The 25,420-nt window shown below is 44.5% G+C and overlaps 1 protein-coding gene across 1 annotated transcript; it reads right to left on the reverse strand.

Moving 5' to 3' along the window:
• Nucleotides 1–308: 308 nt before the first annotated feature.
• Nucleotides 309–23,985, reverse strand: LOC114606694 (protein FAM240B-like). The gene is made up of 4 exons (XM_077935875.1): nucleotides 23,812–23,985; nucleotides 4,604–4,646; nucleotides 4,052–4,218; nucleotides 309–797 (listed from the first exon to the last, which is right to left on the reverse strand). Exons 3-4 carry the CDS (start codon nucleotides 4,189–4,191, stop codon nucleotides 716–718), a joined length of 222 nt encoding a protein of 73 aa, XP_077792001.1. The 5' UTR covers nucleotides 4,192–4,218; nucleotides 4,604–4,646; nucleotides 23,812–23,985; the 3' UTR covers nucleotides 309–715.
• Between the last annotated feature and the right edge of the window lie 1,435 nt (nucleotides 23,986–25,420).

Raw genomic sequence — 25,420 nt, forward strand, 5'->3', positions numbered from 1 at the left:
GTTTTTTTTTAATGTGTAAGGTACCTTGAGTCCCATCAGGGAAAAAGGCAGGGTATAAATAGATAAATAATGATAATGATACTCTATATAATCATTCTTTTTTTTCTTTAATTTTAATCAGTTTATTTGTATGTCCTTCCTTTGTTAAGTTGGCAAATAAATAAATAAATAAATAAATAAATAAATAAATAAAATAAATGATGTTTGATTTCTTTAGATAATCTGTCTGTGGCCTCACACACAATTCTGATGAAATGTTGCAAAATGACATAACAGCCAAAAATGCTAACATGAGAATAAGTGTCCAAAAATGCAAATAGGAGATTATTTATTTATCATATTTATCAGTTGCTTCTCTGCCTGAAGGCATCCTAGGGCAACGAACAACATTAAAAATCTAGAAACTCAAACCCCCACAATTGCTACAAAAATTCAAGAGATAGATTACTGAAATATTATTGCCAAGAAAGCTCTAGGGGAAGGGGAGTGGAGAATGTAGGGTTAGTAACTTTTTGATAACTAAAGTAGGAAGTCAAATAGACTAAGAGACACAAAGGAATAAAACATCCATCCATTCATCCTTGTAAAGTCAGTGAAATTTCTAAGTGAATGGAAACTGGACATTATAGCTCCACCTCAGTCTGAACACAAACTCTTCTCCTTTCAATTCCAGTCAGTGTTCCATTCAAATACATTAAAATACACAATGTTCTCTTCAGTTAGGGGCTTCTTCGTTCTCTTGTTCTTTGAGCATTTTCAACCTTTTCTCCAGCCTTTCTGTCCATTCGCTCCTGAGTCTAATTGGAAGAAAGATTTGAAAGGTTAGTATATGCAGTGCTTAGCAGAGAGAAACTCATTAGAAAATAAATACCTCATGGTACATGGCTTGAGAGCAGTACATGTGAAAAGGATCTAGGAGTCTTGGTTGATCACAAACTCGACATGAGCCAACAGTGTGACGTGGCAGCTAAAAAAGCCAATGCAATTCTGGGCTGCATCAATAGGAGCATAGCATCTAGATCAAGGGAAGTAATAGTGCCACTGTATTCTGCTCTGGTCAGACCTCACCTGGAGTACTGTGTCCAGTTCTGGGCACCACAGTTCAAGAAGGACACTGACAAACTGGAACGTGTCCAGAGGAGGGCAACCAAAATGGTCAAAGGCCTGGAAACGATGCCTTATGAGGAACGGCTAAGGGAGCTGGGCATGTTTAGCCTGGAGAAGAGGAGGTTAAGGGGTGATATGATAGCCATGTTCAAATATATAAAAGGATGTCACATAGAGGAGGGAGAAAGGTTGTTTCCTGCTGCTCCAGAGAAGCGGACACGGAGCAATGGATCCAAACTACAAGAAAGAAGATTCCACCTAAACATTAGGAAGAACTTCCTGACAGTAAGAGCTGTTCGACAGTGGAATTTGCTGCCAAGGAGTGTGGTGGAGTCTCCTTCTTTGGAGGTCTTTAAGCAGAGGCTTGACAACCATATGTCAGGAGTGCTCTGATGGTGTTTCCTGCTTGGCAGGGGGTTGGACTCGATGGCCCTTGTGGTCTCTTCCAACTCTATGATTCTATGATTCTACATCCTTGGGGATGCTCCTTAGCTACATTCACAAGGGATTTCTTCTCTGCTTTTACTGCATCTTAAAAAAGGAAATATTCCTGCAGAGTTTGCACATGTGTCCCCTTCTAAATTTGTTATAAAACAATGCTAGCATCTGCCCTTGCTTCCCCAGACTGATTGTGGCCATGATGAAAATCAGACCTTCCAAGTGTCCCTATTTTCTGGAGACAGTCCTGGATTTACAGAAGCCGTCCTGGTTTCTGTTTTGATCCCAGAATGTCTTGCTTTTCCTTAGAATGTCCCTATTTTCATCAAGTATATCCAGTGCCATGGTGCAAATAATAATAATAATAATAATAATAATAATAATAATAATAATAATAATAATATATTTATACCCCACCCATCTGGCTGGGTTTCCCCAGCCACTCTGGGCAGCCTCCAACAAAACACTAAAATACAATAACCTATTAAACATTAAACATTAAAAGCTTCCCTAGACAGGGCTGCCTTCAGACGTCTTCTAAAAGTTTGGTAGTTATATTTCTCTTTGACATCTGGTGGGAGGGTGTTCCACAGGGCGGGCGCCACTACTGAGAAGGCCCTCTGCCTGGTTCCCTGTAACTTGGCTTCTCACAGTGAGGGAACCGCCAGAAGGCCCTCGGCGCTGGACCTCAGTGTCCGGGCAGAACGATGCAAAGATCCCTCCACCGCCCGCCCCCCCCCCCCCGTTTCCCAGAGTTGCCGACCTTTTTACGGCGCTGCCGGCAGCTTTGCGGGGCTGGAGGAGGCGGGCAGCAGCTGGAGGGCAGCTCCTCTGGTGGGGAAGAGGCAGAGGCTTCCGGTGTGGCACTGCTTCAGCGAAGCGGGCAAGGGCGGTGAGCTGATGCCGGGAGGTGCCACGCCCAGCCTCTGCGTCTTCCCTGGCGCCCTCTAGAACTTGGCGCCCGGGCGCGCCGCGCCACTTGCCTCTATGGGTAAGAAGCCCCTGTTCATCGGAGAAAAGTTGGAGGGTATGGAGTTATGTGACCTCCGAGCCAAGGAGATAAGCAACTACGCAACCTTTAAAAGACATCTGAAGGCAGACCCTCACGCTCATTGCAGACAAGTTTGGGGTGGAACGAGTGAGCTGGTCATGGCATGTGAAGCTGCTCCTATTTCTGTGCTCTTTTGAGTGCTTGAATGCTTCTGGCTGAAGGGATCCTGTCTGTTTGTTACATACACCAGAGTATTTAACACATTTTTGAAGTCCTGGATGTGTCTTTAAAAGGTGTAAGTGAGAAGAGATTCCTGTCCTTTCCTTCCTGATATAGGGTGGAAGTTAGAGGCTGAAGCCCTCAGTTGTGTTTTATATTAAGCTAAGTGGTTAAGGGGCTTCCACTCCAGGGCCTAAGGCTGAAAACTGGATCATTGGGATATCCTGTCCTCCAAATCATGGAGAGCCACGTGTTGTGGTGAGATCACCAAACTGCCTTCTTGTTGATGGGGCGGGCCCGTTTGGATGACCTCCTCACCTCAATGGTTGCCCCTTTGTTGCTGGGAGAAATTTTCTGTCGGTTGGGGTTTGATTGGCAACTAAGGGGCTATTTAAGGGGCTTCACGAGATGAAGTACTTTCTCTTTCGCATTGTGTAGCGGATCTCCCACCCTCCCTATAATTTAAGGTTGTGTTTTTGACCTTGCTATGCCTGTCTAGGGGTCTAGTTTTTGGAGCAGGGGCCCGGTAGGAATTTTGCCACTTGGCTGATTGGCTGGTGCCATTTGGTTTTTGCCTTCCGTGTAGCAAATTGTCACAACTTTGTAAGGTTGGCGGTTGGGCATTGGTTCATTCTTTGGTGGATGGGATTATGGATTGGCTGTGCCTGCCCCTCATTTTTGTTGCTGCCGCTAGGGAATTCCGTTAAAGGAATCCAGGGGCTCGATTTGCTCTGTCCGGTCCCCTCTCAGGGATAGGGCCATGCCAGAGTTCCTGGGAGCATCTGGGGTGAACTAAGAGGCGGAAATCCGCCTCTGTGCTCCCCCAGTATGTTTTCCCTTACTGACCCCTGGAGGTTCCAGTTGTCAGTCCTGTTCCTGCCGGTGCACGTTCAGGTAGTCCGAACCAATGCCTAAGCAACCACTCACATGCTGCAATCAATAAAGTTGTGGCCAAAATTAATGCCCAAAATCTTAAACAAATATTCTGCGTCCTGTGTGATTCATTTTGGAGGGGGTTTGGGGGTCTTCACACGCAAATCATTTTTCTGTGTGCATGCCACTGGCACTCTGTTTTTCATAGGTTTTTCCTTAAAGCAGACACAGCCAAAATATTTCTTAGTTTCAGGTAGGGAAGCGCTTGGCAACTCTGGCTGCGCACAGCTGAGCTTCTCTTTAAAATGTCAACTTTGTGAGACTCCCGTGGTCATTGGAGATGGCTAAATAGCAAATTGCAGGGCTCACTATATATATATTTAATCCCAAGTAAAACATCCGAAGTACAAATCACATACTTACCGTGCCAATGCACTTCTTTGTTTACGATCTTTCTCCGCTTCAAAATGCTGAGTCTGCTTCTCAATGGTCTTTTCCCAGAAGTCTTTCAGCTCCCCAGTCTCAGAGGCAAATACTTCATGGCGGATATACTGACTGTTCATTTTTCTGTAGACGAGAAGGACAAAAACCTCCCTCCCACCCACCAAATTAGGAGTTAACTCAGTTTTCCATCATCTAATACAGTTTGCACTGTGGCCCACTTTGCAATATAGATTTCGGGAGGCTGAATTATCTCTTTATTCATAAAGGCATAACAACTGCAGTTAACCATTCTTCATCTAGAAGCGTTTATGATAAAAATACATTTCACTTTAATACAACTGTTGCTGTTTGACCTTTGAGATCAAAACACAGGATAAAGTTATTGCTCTCACTTTAGCACATTAATAGAGACGTTTTGTGGCATCTGTACATTAAGAAAAGTAATGGCAGAGTTTCAGTGATATTTTCACGGTATGGCAGGAAGATCAATTATTGCAGATTGCTAGGAGGCTAATTTTCTGTGATACTTACTAGTCAATGTACTTCTGGCAGTTTTCTCAGACTTCTTCCAAATCTGGAGGGAATCATCCAAATTTATATCATTTATTAAAAGGTAAATTAAAGGGGTTCCCAAGATGTACAAGCAGCTGATTACATTATTAGGGTTCCATATGATTTGACCCAGTTTTAACAGAAATATTTGATAATGTCAGACATCATATGTCTCAAAATCCTAGGCTCCATTTTCCTACTCCATGTTCCGCAATGGCTGCTGTTGGTCAAGGAAGGAACTGAAGTATCTGCTGTCAATACCAGTACCAAAATCGTAAAGTTGGAAGCACATATCCCAGCTTCTCAACATCTTTCTTAAACTGTGGCTCTAAGAACTAGACACACTATTCCAGGTGTGGTCTGAACAAGGCAGAATAGAGTGGGACTACGACTTCTCTTGATCTGGACACTATTCTTCTGTTGATGCAGCCTAGAATAGCATTAGCTTTTTTTACTGCTGGATCACACTGTTGACTCGTGTTAATCTTGTGGTCCACTAAGAACCCTAGATCCTTTTCACATGTACTACTAGCAAGCCAGGTGTCTCCAATATTATATTTGTGCAGCTGGTTCTTTCTGCCTAAGTGCAGAACCTTACACTTCTTCCTATTGAAATTCATTTTGTTAGCTTGCACCCAGTTCTCCAATCTGTTAAGGTCATTTTGAATCCTGATTATTTCTTCTGCTGCATTAGCTACCCCTCCCAGTTTGGTCATCTGCAAATTTGATGAACATCCCCTCAATTCATTCGTCCAAGTCATTTATAAAGACACTGAACAACGGCTCCCAGTATGTTTCCGAGCACAATTCAAAGTGTTGGTGCTGACCTTTAAAGCCCTAAACGGCTTCAGTCCAGTATACCTGAAGGAGCGTCTCCACCCCCATTGTTCTGCCTGGACACTGAGGTCCAGCTCCGAGGGCCTTCTGGCGGTTCCCTCACTGCAAGAAGCCAAGTTACAGAGAACCAGGCAGAGGGCCTTCTCGGTAGTGGCGCCCGCCCTGTGGAATGCCCTCCCATCACATGTCAAAGAAATAAACAACTACCTGACATTTAGAAGACATCTGAAGGCAGCCCTGTTTAGGGAAGCTTTTAATGTTTAATAGGTTATTGTATTTTAATATTCTGTTGGAAGCTGCCCAGAGTGGCTGAGGAAACCCAGCCAGATGGGCAGGGTATAAATAAATAAATAAATAAATAAATAAATAAATAAATAAATAATAATAATAATAATAATAATAATAATTATTATTTTATGGGCCCAGGACAAAAACCTGCAGCACCCCACTTGTTACTTTTATCCAGCATGCCGAGGAACCCACCCTATTACAGTTGTACCTTGGTTGTCAAACGCAATCCATTCTGGAAGTCCGTTTGATTTCCACAAACGTTTGATAACCAAGGCGCGGCTTCCGATTGGCTGCAGGAGCTTCCTACACCCAATCGGAAGCTTCAGAAGCCACGCCAGACGTTCAGCTTCCAAAGAACGTTTGCAAACTGGAGCACTTACTTCTGGGTTTGCGGCGTTCGCAAGCCAAAACGGACGCGTACCAAGGCACGACTGTATTCTGCCTAAAGATGACTGAGATGGTGCATGTAGACATTCTTAGCCAATCAGTGTTCCCTTTTAATCTGTCCAAACACATATACTTCATTGCAATCTTTTATTGGGGGGCAGCGGCGGCGGGGGGGGAACATTGAAACACAGAAATTGACAATTTTATTTTCATTAGATCTAACAAACCTTGTTTATGAAAAGGTTGCCTAGGTCAAAGTATTGCTGGAATAACAGAAGGCTTAGAACTGGCTTGACTAAACTATAGTTTGAAAGAGATAAAGGGGATGCCTTGGGACCAATGATCATGAAATGGGGATGGCAGCTAGCCATTCCGTGAGGAGATAAATGGTTGCTGAGTGCGCACTTGGGACCGTTTAATGGCTGCTGCTGGTTGCACCTATGGCTTCATATGAAGAAAGCATTGATTTTTCAGTTAATCACTGCAATATTTAGTTTAATTTCAAATGGGAGTGAGGCAAGTTAACATTTACCCATGATCCTGAATTGCAGAATCATGTTCTATTAAACGGCTATAATTTTCTTTAAAAGGCTTAGGTCAATGGGTTTGCCTGCTGCTTTATTTCACTTCCCTCTGGTATCTATTTCAAGGCAGGTTATATTTTATGTCAACTCAAAAATCACCTATGGGAAAGCCCATCCTGTAATAAAATAAAAATAATATGTCAACTGGCTGGTTGGTGGCTGTGCAACCAAAGTTAGAAAATGACCTTAGGCAGTTCTTTTAAATGTTTGCTACAGGGTGTGCTTTCAGTTTGTTGATACGTGATTAGGATGGGGGTGGCTAAGTTGTGGTGTCTTCAGATGTCATTGGACTCGCATCAGCCTTACCCATGATGGCCAATGCTTAGGGATTATTTGACTTGCAGTCCAGCAATATCTGAAGAGCCACAGGCCAGCCACAGTTTGACATAAGTGGCCCATGTTCACTCCTGATAGGTCCTTCCAGTGTCTAGTAACAATATTTCCAACAGCTGAGACTAAGTGACTTATGAGTTCCTTGTCATGGGCATGTTGTCCTGGAAGATGTTTGAAACCAAGCCTTATGAGGAACGGTTGAAGGAACTGGGTATGTTTAGCCTGGATAAGAGGAGATATGATAGCCATCTTCAAATATCTCAAGGGCTGTCACTTGGAAAATGGAGCAAGATTGTCCTCTCCTTCTGCGGAGGGTTGGATTGGAACCAATTGCTTCAAGTGATAAGAAAGGAGATTCTGACTAAACATGGGAAAGAACTTTCTGACAGTAAGAGCTGTTTGACAGTGGAACGGACTCCTTTGGGAGGTTGTGGACCAGATTTTTTTCAATGAATCTGGGGACCCTTTTTAAATTTTTTTGGAAGCTGAGTAGCAACAGGGAGTCAGTAGTGGCGATGGGCCTAAGCACACATGCATATTGTATAAAGGTGCAAAGCCCTTCTTTCGCACCCTGTGAAACATAAATGCGCAGAGTTTTTTAAAAAACTGGGCAATGGCGCGCCGTGCGCCTGTGACTCCCGAGGCTTCCCCAATCTCCTGCCCCCTTCCCCCCTTGTTTTGACAGATCGGGGGAGGCTAGGGAGTCGCGGGCGCGCGGCCGTTGCTCAGGAAGGGCCAGCCTGGTAGTGCAGTTGGCTCTGGCTGGCTTCAGGAGATGCTCGCTGCTGTGGTGCAGGAAAAATGGCGGGTGCCAGGGCAGCAAGCAGCGCTACCAGGCTGACTCCGGGCTGCTGAGGCTGCTGCTGCCACATTTCCCGGGGACAGATTTGCAAATCTGGGGACGTTCCGGGGACGGAATTTGTCTGGGGACAGATTTGCAAATCTGGGGGCTGTCCCCAGGAACCGGGGATGTCTGGTAGCCCTATTGTGGACTCTTCTTCCTTGGAGGTTTTTCGGCAGAGGTTGGATGGCCATCTGTCCTAGATGCTTTCGTTGAGACTTCTGCCTTGCAGGGGGCTGGAGTAGATGACCCTAGTAGTCCCTTCCAACGCTACAATTCTATGATTCTCTATTTGCCAGATGTGGTTCGACTGGTAGAGTTGAACCGCCATGCTAGCTTTCTGGTGAATGGGTCACTGTTGCTTACTGGAAAGGAGAGGAGCAATGAAAACTCACCGGTGAAGCCAATCCAATGCTTCTGCTGCTGTGTTTTCACTGTGGCCTCTTGCCTTTGCCCCTTCCCAGTAAGCAAGCCATCCGCCAGGAAGCTATTTGCTAAGAAATGGTCTTCCCAAGGTGTATGGTGCATGCTTTTTCCCAAAACAAATTGCAAAGAGCCGATGACTGAATAGGGCAGCAAGGAGAATAAAACGTATCAGCGTTTCAGATGCATCTCCTTCCCCCTGTAAGTCTAGTGCATCTCTCATCCGGGAGGAAATGGATGCTTGCCCATCTGCCCAGACTTCCCCTCCACACAAATCTCATTAGTCTTACTTTACCTCCCAGTCATAGTAAGGAAAACAAAGCTGGGGACTACTAATCTTCATATAAATTCAATTATTGCGCTGGAAATTCAAAGATCCTGTATGTCAGGAGCAGAAATAAACCCTTTGAAGTGCCCCGTTGTTTTCAAGGCTACTTTAGGCGAGACCAGAGGCATCTGCAGGCCTAGGAAGCATTGGGTTTTTATCTTATTTTACTTTTTCTCTTTGAACAACAGACTCCCATCCCATGCCACGTGCCGCTTCTGGAATGCCTTTCCGTTTCAAGAAACGGCTTGCAACGTGACTGCTGTTCAAGAAACAAAGCTCCAATTCCACCCTCTCGGGGCACAGAAATAGCCGTACACATCTTTCGAGTTTGCCCAAAGTTTCCCGAGGGTTTTGTGTATGATTCCCAACCATTACAGGCTATAGAAGAACTTGCTCTCTAATAGTGAGGGTTAGTAGATGCCGGGGATGGAGTAAGGTGTAGGAATGATCACAGAAAGGGATCACGAGGGTGATCTAGTCCAACCCCCTACAATGCAGGAATCTTTTGTCCAATGTGGACAACCCACAACCCTGAGATTAAGAGTCTCGTGCTCTACAATGATAAAGCTGTGTATTATTAATTTATTATTAATATTAATTAATTAATCATTTATACCCTGCCCATGGACACGGGTGGCGCTGTGGGTTAAACCACATAGCCTAGGATTTGCCAATCAGAAGGTTGGCAGTTCGAATCCCCGCGGCGGGGTGAGCTCTCATTGCTCGGTCCCTGCTCCTGCCAACCTAGCAGTTCGAAAGCATGTCAAAGTGCAAGTAGATAAATAGGTACCGCTCTGTGCGCTGCTCTGGTTCACCAGAAGTGGCTTAGTCATGCTGGCCAGAAGCTGTCTGTGGACAAACGCCGGCTCCCTCGGCCAATAAAGCGAGATGAGCACCGCAACCCCAGAGTCGGTCACGACTGGACCTAACGGTCAGGGGTCGCCGCCCATCTGGCTGGGTTTCCCCAGCTACTCTGGGCGGCTTCCAACTGAATATTAAAAACAATACAGCTTCAGACTTTAAAAACTTCCCTAAACAGGGCCGCCTTCAGTTGTCTTTTAAAAGTAAAATACTTGTTTATTGCCTTGACATCTGATGGGAGGGCATTCCACAGGGTGGGCGCCACTACCGAGAAGGCCCTCTGCCTGGTTCCCTGTAACCTCACTTCTCACAATGAGGGAACCGCCAGAAGGCCCTCGACGTTGGACCTCAGCGTCCGGGCAGAACGATGGGGGTGGAGACTCTCCTTCAGGTATACAGGACCGAGGCCGTTTAGGGCTTTAAAGGTCACATGGCCTTTAAAGGTCACATGGTGTATGTGTCACATGGCCTGACCTATAGTTTCTTAGCTAGTTTCTTCTCTTCAGGTGTAGTGGAAATTACTGTCCTGCACTAGTTGCTGGAACAGTGGGGCAGAGCCAATAGAGATCTACCCCCCAACACCAGCATTGCTGCAGTTGACCTGGATGGGGCTGGGCTGGGGCGGGACAGGGCTGGAGCAGCAGCATCAGATCTGTGTGAAATACTGGCAGAGTCTTGTTGGCGCTCCCGCAAGTGTGGCTATGCCATCCTTACCTCACAAACCCCTGCCCCAGGCTCCCCCAGGTGAGGTTGATGCACAGGAATCTGGTATGGGACCAGAGAAGATGAATGGGGCCAAAAAGTCTCCTTAAAGTTCCTTAAGGGTCAGCCAGATCCTTTGTCAAGTGCATGAAGTGTTCCACTGGAATTCACCAGAACAATGAAAGGGGCGAAAGTGTGAAGGTGGAGAAAAAACATAGCCAGTGGGTGCTTTCTTAATAGCCAAGAAATACCATAGCTGGATCTGCCTGCAGGGGTCAAAATGGGTAGGCACTATTCCTGCCTCCCATCATGGACAATGTCAGTACTTTTTCTGGGGGTGCGCAGCACTGGTACCTCCCCCCACCCCCCAATGTTAAAAGTGGGGCACTTACTGTAAGAACTTCATGATGAAGTTGTCCAATACTTTAAAAAAAAGTACTGGACAATGTAATCTAAATTTGTACATGAAGAAGAAGAAAAACTCATATAAACCCCCCCCCCTCATAATAACAGGAAGTGCAGAGCATGCAACTCTTGAAGGGACGCGGGTGGCACTGTGGTCTAAACTGCTGAGCCTCTTGGGCTTGCTGATCAGAAGGTCAGCAGTTCGAATCCCCATGACGGGGTGAGCTCCCGTTGCTCTGTCCCAGCTCCTTCCAACCTAGCAGTTTGAAAGCACACCGGTGCAAGTAGATAAATACCTCCACTGTGGCGTTTCCATGCACTTTAACTTCTGTCATGGTGTCCCGTTGCGCCAGAAGCGGTTTAGTCCTGCTGGCCACATGACCCAGAAAGCTGTCTGTGGACAAACGCCGGCTCCCTCAGCCTGAAAGCGAGATAGGCGGCACAACCCCATAGTCGCCTTTGACTGGACTTAACTGTCCAGGGGTCCTTTACCTTTTACCTTGTCCTTAGTCTCCCTCTCCTAGAGAGAGGGCCACTCTGCTACAAATTAGAATCAAACTGAATCCAGAAGCAAACAAGAGCTACTACTATGCTATAAGATCCACTGTCCTGTGATATATACAGTGGTACCTCGGATTACAGACGCTTCAGGTTACAGACTCCACTAACCCAGAAATAGTACCTCGGGTTAAGAACTTTGCTTCAGGTTGAGAACAGAAATTGTGCTCCAATGGCACGGCGGCAGCAGGAGGCCCCATTAGCTAAAGAACAGCTTTAGGTTTAGAACGGACCTCCGGAACGAATTAACTACTTAACCCGAGGTACCACTGTATGAGTTTGTACTACTGATGAAGCCCAGGATGGCGAAACAAGGCTAATTTTCTGGAAATCCTTGTCTTAGACTCTGTGAAAGGATTATGTGGAACTGTAACAACCTTTCGTGTGGATTGTTGGACTCTATGGACAGACAGGTGGAATAGACACTTTCACATATATGGACCTTATGCATAAACTGATTAGAGAATGAACTGATCCACTGGGTCTTCTAATTTTCGTTGAACTTTATGAGCTACTTCTGTTGAAATCAACAATTCAATACAATGAATAGTATATCTTATTTTTTTCAAACGTACAGCTGCTTACGTCTTGTGTGTTTATTGAATATGTTTCACGTAACCAGAGGTTTGTTGTTGTTTTGGACAAGAGCCTAAGAGCATACAGTAAGAGCCCATCTGGATCAGACCAAAGGTCCACCCAGTACAGCATATTGTTGTGTCAGTGGCCAAACAGATGCCTATGGGAAGCCCAGAAACAAGACCTGGGTGAAACAGTGCACTCCCCGCTTGTTGATTCCAGCAACTGGTATTCAGAAGCATACGGTCTCTGACCCTGGAGGGGGAAACATAGCCATCATGGCCTGTCCTCCAGGAAGTTGCCCAATCCTCTGTTGAAGCCTTCCAGATTGGTATCCATAGCTACATCTTGCAGGAGAGAAACCCACAGTTTGGTTTAATTGTGGAGTTTAGCTATGCCCTGTGTGGCTTATCTCTGGGTCCATTTCTTTGCACACTCAGATCTCTGCATATTTAAGGATTCCTGTAGCTGTGGTCCCCTTTAGCTTGTGTGCAAGCTGTTTACAGGAAATATCACCATTTTAAGGGCAAATAACAACTGGCACGGAGATTTGGTACAGAATCCCGATCAACATTGGAAGCATCTTCCAGAGTGAAGCCCCAGTGTTGCTTTTTTCTTCAAAGTAAGCCATCACTTCAAGCCCATATATTTTTAAACAAAAAAGCCTGAATCCCACAACATATTGTTTGGCCCTCACATTGCACTGCTCTAAAAGTTTAGGATTGTGGATAACAACACAGGAAGAACCAAGAAATATATTCCATAATTAATTCACCTCTTGCCCATAACTGATTCACCCCTTGTCAATTGTTTGGCTGCTTGCACACTCCACATGATGAGAGAAATGGCAAACAGCGTCTTAGAAAATTGAAATGTTAACTTTAAGTAGGTACTGCACATTGCCTGCGTCCAGGATTTCTAAATGTGTGACGACGTGTAGACACAGTAATGTTTTGTTAAGCTATGTGAAATGCTTCAAGCAGTCGTCTTGTAAATCTCTGGGGTTAGGACTGACCTGAGCTGGCCTGTTACGGCTGCATTAGTTCTGACTGAGCGAGATTTAATTTAAGCCCGTGGTGACAAGCCTCCTAAAGGACAACAATGAGAAACCTGCTCCCAGGCAATCATTTCTGACATAGCACTGGTTGTAAACAGGCCAAGCAGATGCGTCGGCTGCCAAATGGAAGAAATAACTGGATGGACTTCAGAAAGTGTTTTTACTACACGAGATAACACAGGAAGGCTTATTTTTAGATTTAATCATATTAGAGTGCATTGATTATTTTTAGATTGAATTTGCGAAGGTAGGCCTCACAGGGACAGGAAAACGATGTTACCAAAGAGAGTAAATGGAAATTTGGAAATGCCACTAATGTTGTTATGTGGAAAGCAAAATAGATCAAGCACGAGCATCTCAATTGTGTTGCTTTGCTACAAGATCAGAGGAAAGAAATAGACTACCAAGAAATAGAATGCAGGTACTTCTATTTAATAGTCAGTCCAAATATACAAGTTGGCAGGTGCGGAATAAAGTTGATGAGGCAGAACTAAAAATGGAGGGCCGCTTGTCTTAAAATGCACGCGTGACAAAATCTTTGCTTGGGAAAGGCAGAGACAACAACTGCGCCTCTTCAATAGGGTCAGGGATGGGAAGACTGTGGCTCTCCAGCTGTTGTGGGTATCTCAGTCCAGCATGGACAATGGACAGTAATGATGGGAGTTGGAGTCCAGCTACATCTGGAGGTTTCCCCACCTCTGTTCTCTAATTTTCCATTTGTGGGGAGGTGTTGATGCAGGACCACTTTCAAGCAAATTTTGTGTATCTACATGCTAGAGGTGGAACAACTTTGATTAGCTAGGCCACTTGTGCACTGCTGAACAATGGGACAGGCGTCACCAAAAATGAAGACAAAAGAGGACGCTGATTTGCACATTTTTTTAATATGTCAATTAAAATGTACTGATGTGAATTTAGAAATAATGACTAGGATTTAAATAGATGACCTGCCTGCCTGCTCAGCCTTACTGCTGATGAGTGACTTCCAAGTCCTCTGCCCTGGTCCTTCATCTTTAAATGAGACTTTGAGCTGACTGTCCTTCAAATTAATAGAGGCGGCCCTCAAGCAGAGGACTGTCCTCTGTAAAGTAGGACAGATGACCCCTTTATTAGCAGCGCATTTGAACTGAGGACTTGGGGGTGCATTTTCAGGGCTTCTGTTCCTCATAGCTTCAAAGCATGATGTACTCCAGAAAACTGCTGTTTGCGTGTCAGGGTCCTCAAACCACCCTTGAAATAATTCACAATAGACACAGAATTATGGTTTAAGGTTTTTGGCATAATTTTGGCCACAACTTTATTGATTACAGCATGTGAGTGGTTGCTTAGGTATTGGTTTGACTATCTGATCCTGCGCTCAGGCAGGACCAGAAATGACAACTGTAGCCCTGCGGAAGTCAGTAAGGCAAAACAATCTGGGGGAGGACTGGGCTGCCTTTAACCTCACCCCAAATGCTCCCAGGGGCTCTGGCGTGGCCCTAGCCCCTTGACAGGGGTTCAGAAAACAGCAAAGCGAACCCGTGGATTCCTTTAATGCAGCCTTTCTCAACCTGTGGGTCCCCAGATGTTGAACTACAACTCCCATCACTCCTAGCTAGCAAGGCCAGACCTCAGGGATGATGGGAGTTGTAGTCCAACAACATCTGGGGACCCACAGGTTGAGAACCGCTGCTTTAATGGAATACCCTTGCAGCAGCAATTTGGAGGGGCAGGCACAGCCAACCACATCCCCTCTACCAACCAACAGAACCAATGCCTAACCGCCAACCTTACAAAGTTGTGATGATTTGCTACGTGGTAGGCAAAAACCAAAAGGCACCAGCCAATCAGCCAAATGGCAAAATTCCTTCCAGGCCCCTGCTCCAAAGCAGACGACGCCATGACAGGCATAGCAAGGCCAATAAGCACCCTAAATATAGGGAGGGAGGGCGGGTGGCAGCAAAAGAGGAAGCCCAATGACATGTGCAGGGATATAAATATCCCATCGGTTGCCAATCACAAGCTCCATGAGCCAAATTCCTTCCCCGGCAACCGAGGGGCAACCAATTGGGAGTTGAGGCCATCCAATTGTACCCGCCTCTGCAAGAGCAGAGCAGTTTGGGTGACCTCACCGCAACACGTGCTCTCTGTGATGGAGGACACGATTTCCCATAGACATTTGGTTGGCCAATGTGATAACAGGATGCTGAGCTACGTGTGTCATTGGCCAGCAGGCTCTTTTGATGTTCTCATGGCTTACAGGGCCAGAGTAGGCCCAGTGTGACTGAGCTGTGAATTGTTAACAACTAACTCCCTGGTGAGTGGGGAAGGTTAGGATACCCCTCCCCACACTACCAATGGTGTGCTACAACCCATAAACCACTGGGGGAGGTTAGGTGACACACCAGCCAATGTCTAAAGTCCTGCCTGTAATGCGAAACTGTTATTTTGAAGAGCGCATGATCTTCTTGCCCGTGTGTGGTGAGTGATTGGCTTTTGGCTACGAGTGCTACAGAGCTGAGATGCTTTCGGAAAGAGGCGATGGCAAATGTCAGGCTCCCTGAATCAACACAGCTGACATCTGCAAAGCCACGAGGGGACCCTGCATCGATTGTTGCCAGTCCAAATGGACTCATTAATGCCAGTGACCTGCCTTTTGCTATTTATCTCATCAGTAAATAATATTCCTTTCTTTGCATGTCTGTCTGACAAGTGCTTTTGGCAGCATAAAGTTCATGGCCGCAATCCAAGATTGCATTAGGCGTGCTTAAAGTTGGTTTGTTCAATGGGATTAAGTGTGCCTAAACTCTGCTGGTTTATAGCCACTGGATAAATCACTCCAAAGACAGCTAAGAGAAAGCCATTTATGAGGCATTATTGCTTTTTTAGTTTAAATCAACAGGCATTATGTTTTGAAGACAAGAAGCATGAGTAACTATGATATTGGAATTAAGCACCCACCTTGCAGGATAAAATGGGGAGTGAGCATGCATGCTGCTTTGAGCTCTGTGACAAAGTGAGGTTATAAATGAAACAAGAGTTAACTGAATTCATTATTGATAGGGAGAGAAAAATATAAACATGTATATTAAGAGTGACTTGAAACCAGACATCGGATTGTATCCAATGCTAACCCTACTCAGAGTAGACCCACTGAAATTAATAGACATGGCTAACTTAGATCCATTCATTTTAGTGGGTCTACTCTAAGAGCAACTAGTACTGGAAGCAGCCCATACGAATTTATTTTTTGCTAAATTTTAAACAACACATTGCTATCAAAGAAAAAAGCACAAGGGAACAATCGCTAAAGAAGCAAGGAAGCTCATATTGATTTTGCAGAAACAGTTCCAAAAGGGAACTTACCAACATGTAGGAAAGAAGTGTGACTGATAAAATAACTAGGCAGGCTACTTATTGAGCCCTGACAGAAATGAAATTTCATCTCATGCAAGTGTGTGTGTGTTTGTTTGTTTGTTTGTGTGTGTGTGTGTGTGTGTGTGTGTGTGTGTGTGTGTAAATGACCTTATACTGAAACCATCTAGCTAAATACTGTCTGCCACACAGATTGTCGCCTGATCTCAGATACTGAGGTAGTTTTCACACAGCGCTTCAGGCTGGACTCAGTGCTGCTTACACCTGCAAAAAAATTTTTTTGCTCAGCTACATGATGTCATCTTTATCAAAAGGTCGTTCCATATCCTGCCCCCCACAAATTTAACCCGTATATACGGTTTCTGTATTTCTTTAAATGATTGGATTTTCCACAGAAACCATAAATCCAGAATAGACAGGATAACAAGATGGGGTGGTGCCTGGTGAGTTTCCCTGGAGAGAGCTTTACATAAATTGGGAGCCATCACTGAAAATGCCTGTTTTCCTGTTGCCATCTTCTGGACCTCCAACGGAGGAGAAACATGAAGAAAGACCAGCGATGATGATAACAGGGTTTGGGTCAGTTCATATGCGGAGAGGCGGTCCTTGAGATAATGGAGTCCTGAACTCCATATAAAGACTATTTATAGGTCAAAACCAGAACTTTGAACTGGACCCGGAAACTAACTGCAGGATCAAATGGATTCAAGATATGGGATGACTTTATTTGTCTTCTGAGAAGGAAACAGCAGGTTAAACGGAAACCTATCAAAGATGTAGTCCAGGGGTCAGCAAACTTTTTCAGCAGGGGGCTGGTTCACTGTCCCTCAGCCCTCGTGGGGGGCCAGACTATATTTTGAGGGGGGAAATGAATGAATTCCTGTGCCCCACAAATAACCCAGCGATGCATTTTAAATAAAAGGACACATTCTACTCATGTAAAAACACGCTGATTCCCGGACCATCTGTGGGCCTGATTGAGAAGGCGATTGGGCCGGATCTGGTCCCCAGACCTTAGTTTGCTGACCCCTGATGTAGTCTATCTACATTTGGAGCTATTCTACTGAGTATATTATCATGTATTTATTCAATGTTACAATTAAGAGCCATTATATGTAGGGGACAGAAAAAGGAGTGGAGAGAAAAAAAAGTAAAAAGTAAATTAGGAAATTTAGCTGAGACTATGCTTGGATGTATATATATATATATATATATCGTACATTTGACAGGACAGAAAGCAGAAAAAATCCTGATTGCTTTACTAGGAAATGCAAGCAAGATAAATTGCTGCACAGGGAATGAGAGTCATGTTTTGAAAAGAGCTCTATGGAAAGAACTCTAACAGCACAAGCCTATGCATGTTCCATTGAACTCAATGGGATTTATTCCTAGTTTTGTCTTCATATGATTACAGCCTATGCAAATTACAGGAAAGAAGCACTTTGTATGTGCCCTTGTACTCATGACTTGGGGAATCCACAGCCAAGACACAGACTAGAGGGTTTTAAATGCTACGCACTCCTGTGACTGGAGTCATTTTGAATGATTATGTTCATGAATGTATTGTCTTGGAAAGACACATGGAACTGAAATCTTTTCTTTGGATATAACGTTCCTGTGACATAACACAAGACCTTTCATAACATGAGAAGAAGAGGGAAATCTTCTTCTCGTACAGCTGACAGCTGTATTGTGTTCCGCGGCATGCGTAGCATTACTGTCCTTAATCCCTTGATACAATTCAGCGTGGAGGTGAAGCTTGGTGACCACTTTTATAAGGTCATGCACTGAAATACACTCAAGTGATTCTCTTTTCCGCAGGAATTGTTTGCTTCTGCTGTAACAGAACAACAAGCCTGTGCCATTCTGTTCCTCAATAAAGGCCAGCGATTAAGAGCTGATGACGAAAGCTCTGTCATGCTTAAAGCAGAGCAACCCTAAGCTTGTTTACTTGGAAGAAAACCCCACTCTGTTCAGTAGAGATTACTCCATGGTAACTTTGCATAGGATTCTGACCTTATGGGAATAAAAACAGATATATCTCATTCTTAATAGTGGTCAGAGCAGGTTCCTCATCCACACGGTGAACACAATTTCACAGCTTGCATTACAAGTGTATACAGTGTTACCTCGGGTTACAGACATTTCAGGTTACAGACGCTTCAGGTTACAGACTCCACTAACCCAGAAATAGTACCTCGGGTTAAGAACTTTGCTTCAGGATGAGAACAGAAATTGCGCGGCAGTGGGGGGAGGCCCCATTAGCTAAAGTGGTCTTCAGGTTAAGAATGGACCTCCAGAACGAATTAAGTTCTTAACCTGAGGTACCACAGTATATAAAAACCAAAGCTGGATCAGATCTTCCCCTTCCCCTCATTCTTTCTTGACCAGATGGTGGACCAGATCTTGTCCTTCCCCATATGCTTTCTTCTGGTATATATACTTTAAAGGGACAGACATATTTTATGCACCCAGGGAGTTGGTACAGTTGTAGAGACTTTATGAGGGTGTCCAGGCTGTCCCAATTTTGTGGGAGGGGTGCAAATGCTTACTGGAAATTTAGGGTTGCACAATTAAAAGTGGTTTAATTGTGCGACAAATCCTCTTAAAAACAAACAACAGACTTACTGCTGTTAGGAAGATTGACAAGGAAAGACACAGAAAAGTGTGGGGTGCACAATGGTTAATGGGAAGACATATGAACACAATGCAAGCATATCAGGGTGAATACGCAAGGAGCAGGTTGTCTGGAGAAGTCCTATGAATCTGCAAGTCCCTGGTTTGAATCTTGCCACTGCAATGAACTCACCTTAGGCAAGCCACTTTCTCAATATGGGGGCGTTAATAACATGGGTCTACCTCCCAGGGTTGTTGTAAAAATTGCACCTAGATAATCCATGTGAAGTGCTTTGAACACTTGAAAGCGATACCCAAATGCTAAGGATTGTTCCATGTTTATCTTTCACCTGATTGTCCCTGCTTCCCCTTCTCTAAGTTAATAAATGTTTTAAAAGTAGTTGCAAATCTGCTCTGGGACCGGGGGTGGGGGGGGTGGGGGGAGGAGAGGAGGGTAAAAGAAAAACTCTAATCCATTTCAAGTAGATTTTTCTCTGCCAAGTTGGAGACTTTCCAAATCATCCCCCCCCCCCCGAACTCATTCAAAAACATTAACACAGATGTGTGTTTTGAAGGTCAGAAATGTGTTTTTACGCTGCCTTTACCAAACCTAATTCTTCATCAGATACCTTCATCCTTTATTAAGCAGATCTCTTGATTTAACTGAAAAAAACTTGCTGTTGGCCAATCGCTCCTTTTGAATCAGGTCGGAGGAGCAAAATTGTTGCTATTTTTCAAAGTCTTATTACCAACATTTTCCCCTCTTTTTGTATTCTATAGTTAAATCAGCTTACATCTATGGTCTGCAACAAGGCTAGCCAAGGAACCATGTGATGCTAGCTGCCAGAGGCCCTTATTCACTCTAAGCTATTTGCCAACAAACTGTTTCAACCAAAATTTTGCTTATCCCAGAAAGGACTTCATACTTTTACATTTTTAGAGTGTTGGACTATGACCTGGGAGACCAGGGTTTTAATTCCCACTCAACCATGAAGCTCACTGCCTTGCAGACTAGCCTTCCTCACAAAGTTGTTCTAGGGATTACATGAGGAAGGGGATAAATGTGTACATCTTGAGCTCATTGGAGGAAAAGGTGAGATATAAAGGTAAAGGTAAAGGTATCCCTGCCCATACGGGCCAGTCTTGACAGACTCTAGGGTTGTGCACCCATCTCACTTAAGAGGCCGGGGGCCAGCGCTGTCCGCAGACACTTCCGGGTCACGTGGCCAGCGTGACAAAGCTGCATCTGGCGAGCCAGCGCAGCATACGGAAACGCCGTTTACCTTCCCGCTGGTAAGCGGTCCCTATTTATCTACTTGCACCCGGGGGTGCTTTCGAACTGCTAGGTTGGCAGGCGCTGGGACCGAGCAACGGGAGCGCACCCCACCGCAGGGATTCGAACCGCTGACCTTCGATCGGGAAGCCCTAGGTGCTGAGGCTTTTACCCACAGCGCCACCCGCGTCCCTAAAGGTGAGATATAGGTACAATGAATAAATGCTGCATTCTGTAGCTGCAAAGAATTCATATTCTTTTCCTGAATATGCTGTCTATAACATGGGTAGGCAAACTAAGGCCTGGGCAAACTAAGGCCGGATCCAGCCCATTTGCCTTCTAAATCCAGCCCCTGGATGGTCCGGGAATCAGCATGTTTTTACATGATTAGAATGTGTCCTTTTATTTAAAATGCATCTCTGGGTTATTTGTGGGGCATAGGAATTCATCCATTATTATATTTTTTCAAAATATAGTCTGGCCCCCCACAAGGTCTGAGGGACAGTGGACCGGCCCCCTGCTGAAAAAGTTTGCTGACCCCTGGTATATAACCATGTGGTTTTACTTGCTTTCTTAAAGCAAGTAAACCTGAAACACTTTCTCTGTTTTGGTATATCAGTGGGAATAAAAAGCTTATTCAGAGCCTGCATTAAAATCAACGAGCATTCATGAAAACCTGCATAAGGCTCTTGAGAAGATGTTTTTGTGTGTTCAGATTTAATGAGCACACTCTAGATGCAAGGATGGAGTACCAGGAAAGTATTCCTGAGATACCTCCCCCCGGTTTTTTTCTACTGATGGAACAAGTTTTTTAGCTGGAGAGAAAAAAAAGAACCAAGCCCTAGGTCACTGCAGCTCCTAAAATATTGATGCTTGAGTCTGAGAATTTGAATATGTTTTCCCCCAGGATGCATCAAGTCTTCTGCATAATAGTTTGATGTTGGTTCTTAGACTTCTGAAGCATATTCCAGCCTTAGACAAATGCAATGACTAACGAAATGACATAGGGTTGATTTTTGCAGGTATTTCCCCATCTGTGCAAGCAGTAGCCCTGAAATTGGGCATACATTCATGTGGAGCGATAGAAGACAAAAGGAAGTACAGTGGTACCTCGGGTTACATACGCTTCAGGTTACATACTCTTCAGGTTACAGACTCCGCTAACCCAGAAATAGTACCTTGGATTAAGAACTTTGCTTCAGGATGAGAACAGAAATCATGCTCCGGCGTCATGGCAGCAGCAGGAGGCCCCATTAGCTAAAGTGGTGCTTCAGGTTAAGAACAGTTTCAGGTTAAGTACGAACCTCCAGAATGAATTAAGTACTTAAGCCGAGGTACCACTGTACTTCTTTACACAATGCATAGTTAATCTATGGAATTCTCTGCCCCAAGATTTAGTGGCGGCCTAAGATTGCTTTAAAAGGAAATTAGGCAAATTAATGGGGGATAAGTCTACCCATGGTTTCTAATCATGATGGCTGTGTAAAGGTAAAGGTAACGGGACCCCTGACCATTAGGTCTAGTTGTGGATGACTCTGGGGTTGCGGTGCTCATCTCGCTTTATTGGCCGAGGGAGCCGGTGTACAGCTTCTGGGTCATGTGGCCAGCATGACTAAGCCGCTTCTGGCGAACCAGAGCAGTGCACGGAAACGTCGTTTACCTTCCTGCCGGAGCGGTACCTATTTATCTACTTGCACTGGTGTGCTTTCGAACTGCTAGTTTGGCAGGAGCTGGGACAGAGCAACGGGAGCTCACTCTGTCATGGGATTCAAACCGCTGACCTTCTGATTGGGATGCCCAAGAGGTTCAGTGGTTTAGACCACAGAGCCACCCACATTCCACTCAACGTATAAAGTACCAGAGTGCTGTACATTTTATCAGTTGCTGGGGAACAGGAGAGGGCTATTGCGCTCATGTCCTGCTTACGGACTTCCCAAAAGGTACTAGGTTGGTCGTTGTGAGAACAGGATTCTGGATTAGATGACAATTAGGCCTGATGTAGCAGAGCCCTTTTTTTTGTTTCTTATGTTATTAAGCATGAACTGGGCAACATATTTTTTTGGGGTGGTGCTATCTCATGAAATTTCCCCCTTGGCAAAGTTTGATTGGCCCACGCACTTTTGGTCAGCCATTCTAATTGGCACTTCTGCTCTTCAGAAGCTAATGAAGACCATCTTATTCCAGTGCAGTTATAGAAATTGCTAGCACTTTCTGGATCAAGTTTTCTTACTGGGAGGTTTTGTGTCTGCTATTTTCGAATGGTGTTTAATGCTGCTTTTCCGTTGTTGTTGTCTGCAAATATTGAATTTTACAGATGCACTAAAATCAATGCTGATTTTATATGTCAAATACCATCCAATGGATATCACGGCAACGATTCTGCAGTCGGAAGCATGCATGTTCATGGACAGCTCAGTACATGCGCAGGTTCCCACAATCGTATGGAGAAATAATGCACAAACTAGGTTGTAGACAGATACAGGCACAGGAAATTTCAATAATCAATTATTATCTGGAGGGGGAATCGTTGGGAAAATGCACATGTGAACTAAACTACATTTCAATAATGTGTCCTGGTGAAGCTTTCCAAGATTGTGACCTAGAGCTTCCGTTTTCAATGATTTCAGAAGGCAATGTTTTAAGAAATGGTTTCCAAAGTAACAAATATATAACAGTTACAAAATTTGGGATAGTTAAGAAGATTTAGACTGTAATGATATACCCACTTCCCCAAGGGTAATACCCATTGAACTTAATGGGACTTGCTTCTGAGTAGACATGGATAGGATTGCAGACTGAAGCTTTAACCTAAGAATAAAGTTCTAACAAAGCAAGTACGGTCGTACCTTGGATCCTGAACGCCTTGGCTTCTGAACAAATCGGCTCCCGAACAATCAAAACCCGGAAGTGAATGTTCCAGTTTTCGAATGATTTTTGGAAGCCGAATGTCCAGTGTCCTTCTGCGGCTTCCGATTGGCTGCAGGCCGCTCCTGCAGCCAATTGGAAGCCGCACTTTGGTTTCCAAACATTTTGGAAGTCAAATGGACTTCTGGAACAGATTCTGTTCGACTTCCGAGGTATGACTGTACAACTTGGGGGTTGTCCATACACATATGTTCTTAACCGGATGGCTGTAGTGCCAACTGGTGTGTTTATGAAACAACCATCAGAAATGTTTTTCTGTCATCTCATCTCCAGGTTGCTCACATGTTCAGCTGCAGATGGATGAGAGACACTTTGTGATGTACACACCCCAGTTGGCTTTGACCTGCAAGGAGATGTGCTTCGAGTTGACCTTTTGGATTCCTTGATAGACAAATAGATAGGATGATATAACATTCAATACCAGAGGACACAGATATCTGATAAAAGCAGCATTATCGCTTTTGTTTGGTGCCACGTCTATAGGGAACAATCCATGAAACAGTTTGCAGAAATAAAGTGCAAAACGGTACAGATGTTAGCAGTGTGACTCATTTAACTGCGTGGCACATTGGTCTTTATTACGCAGGGACAGGCTGAGATATATTGTCCGCTGGCTTCAGTAAGGGACATAATCCTAAAATATCTCTTCTATGCCAACTGTACTACGCTTTAGCAGAATGGTGTCAAACTGGGCATCTTTCCCTGACTTACATTTATGAATAAGAACTAAAACAGCGTATTCATTCTAGTGTGCTTAGCAGCACCTCTCCTTTCACTGCGTACATCAATGAAATGTAGGGTACAGAGAGCAGCTCAAGCAAAAACGCCTTACTTACTTTTAAGATGGTCTCCACGCGACACCGACAGATCACGCAACTGTGACAATAACGGTCCTTTGCTTCGGTGCAAGAAGCTTGAGAGCAGCAATGAAATGCATCCCTCTGTACTTTTTATTTGAAGGGGTGGGGGTGGGCAACATAAATCCTTCATCATATGAAGGCTATTTTGAAATAGCTAGCAGACCAAGCTCATTTCCTGAACTTTGCAGCCCCCTGTCTGAGGTGACCAGGAAACACAGCCCTCTCAGATGCTTCTTTCCCTCCTACATTATCAGATGCTGCGAAGAGAGCGGGGTGACCTTGGCAATGTCTGGAGGCCACAAGGACAATAAGGAGGGCAGCCTAAAGGACACTCTCTCCTGGAAGCTGAAGAATTTCACGCTACCATCATGGCAAATATAAATGGAGGGTGTTTATGTTGCGAAAAACTCATGCAGTCTTGGGGGGAATTTCAAACGGTGCGTTGACTTGCTGATCTAACAAAGTACAGTGGTACCTCGGGTTAAGTACTTAATTCGTTCCGGAGGTCCGTTCTTAACCTGAAACTGTTCTTAACCTGAAGCACCACTTTAGCTAATGGGGCCTCCTGCTGCCGCCGCGCCGCTGAAGCATGATTTCTGTTCTCATCCTGAAGCAAAGTTCTTTACCTGAAGCACTATTTCTGGGTTAGCAGAGTCTGTAACCTGAAGCGTATGTAACCTGAGGTACAACTGTATGGGGGTAGCATGATGAGTTTCCTGAATGCTAGAACAGAAAGATGAAATAATAATAATAATAATAATAATAATAATAATAATAATAATAATAATATTTTATTTATATCCTGACCTCCCCAGCCGAAGCCGGGCTCAGAGCAGCTGACAACAGTAAAAGTAACACAGTTTACATAAAATCACAATCAATTAATTGAAATCCATTCTAAAATCAATTCATTCTAAAATCAATTCAGAATCAAATTAATGGCAACCATTGGGCTAGAGTTCTATGAGGATTACAGAAGGAGGGGGTCAGACTGTGCCTTGGCCTAAGGCCTGGTGGAAGAGCTCTGTCTTGCAGGGCCCTAGTCTCTTGTGACAGAGCGTTCCACCAGATCGGAGCCACGGCCGAAAAGGCCCTGGCTCTGGTTGAGGCCAGCCTAACCTCCCTGTGGCCCGGGACCTCCAAGATGGTTTTTTTTTTAAGACTGTAAGGTCCTCCGTGGGACAGACCAGGAGAGGCGGTCCCGTAGGTACGATTAATAAATAACAAATGGAATCCAGCACATTCTTTGCCCAGGAAACATTATTTCAGTGCCAAGAATAGCTAGATTCTGTGACCTGGATAAATGATGTTAATTATTACCTTGACTTTGTAAGCCACCTCTGGGCTTGACTTTTTTTTTCATTGTTACAAATATACATAATATATAAACTCACAAAAATTCACTTGTTTACTTGTTAAATGACCAGTTCACAAAAAAGTACAAATGGTTACACAGCACCGAGAAACATGCAACATTGCAGTATATAAAAACCTACTTTTCCAGAAACCCATGCAGTATCAGCATTCCCCTGGATTCCTCAAAACGTAAATTATCTTGGACCAAAAAAAGCCCTTTTATGTCGTA

This window comes from Podarcis muralis, chromosome 11 (genome assembly GCF_964188315.1).
Source record: "Podarcis muralis chromosome 11, rPodMur119.hap1.1, whole genome shotgun sequence".
Classification (NCBI taxonomy): Eukaryota; Metazoa; Chordata; class Lepidosauria; order Squamata; family Lacertidae; genus Podarcis; species Podarcis muralis.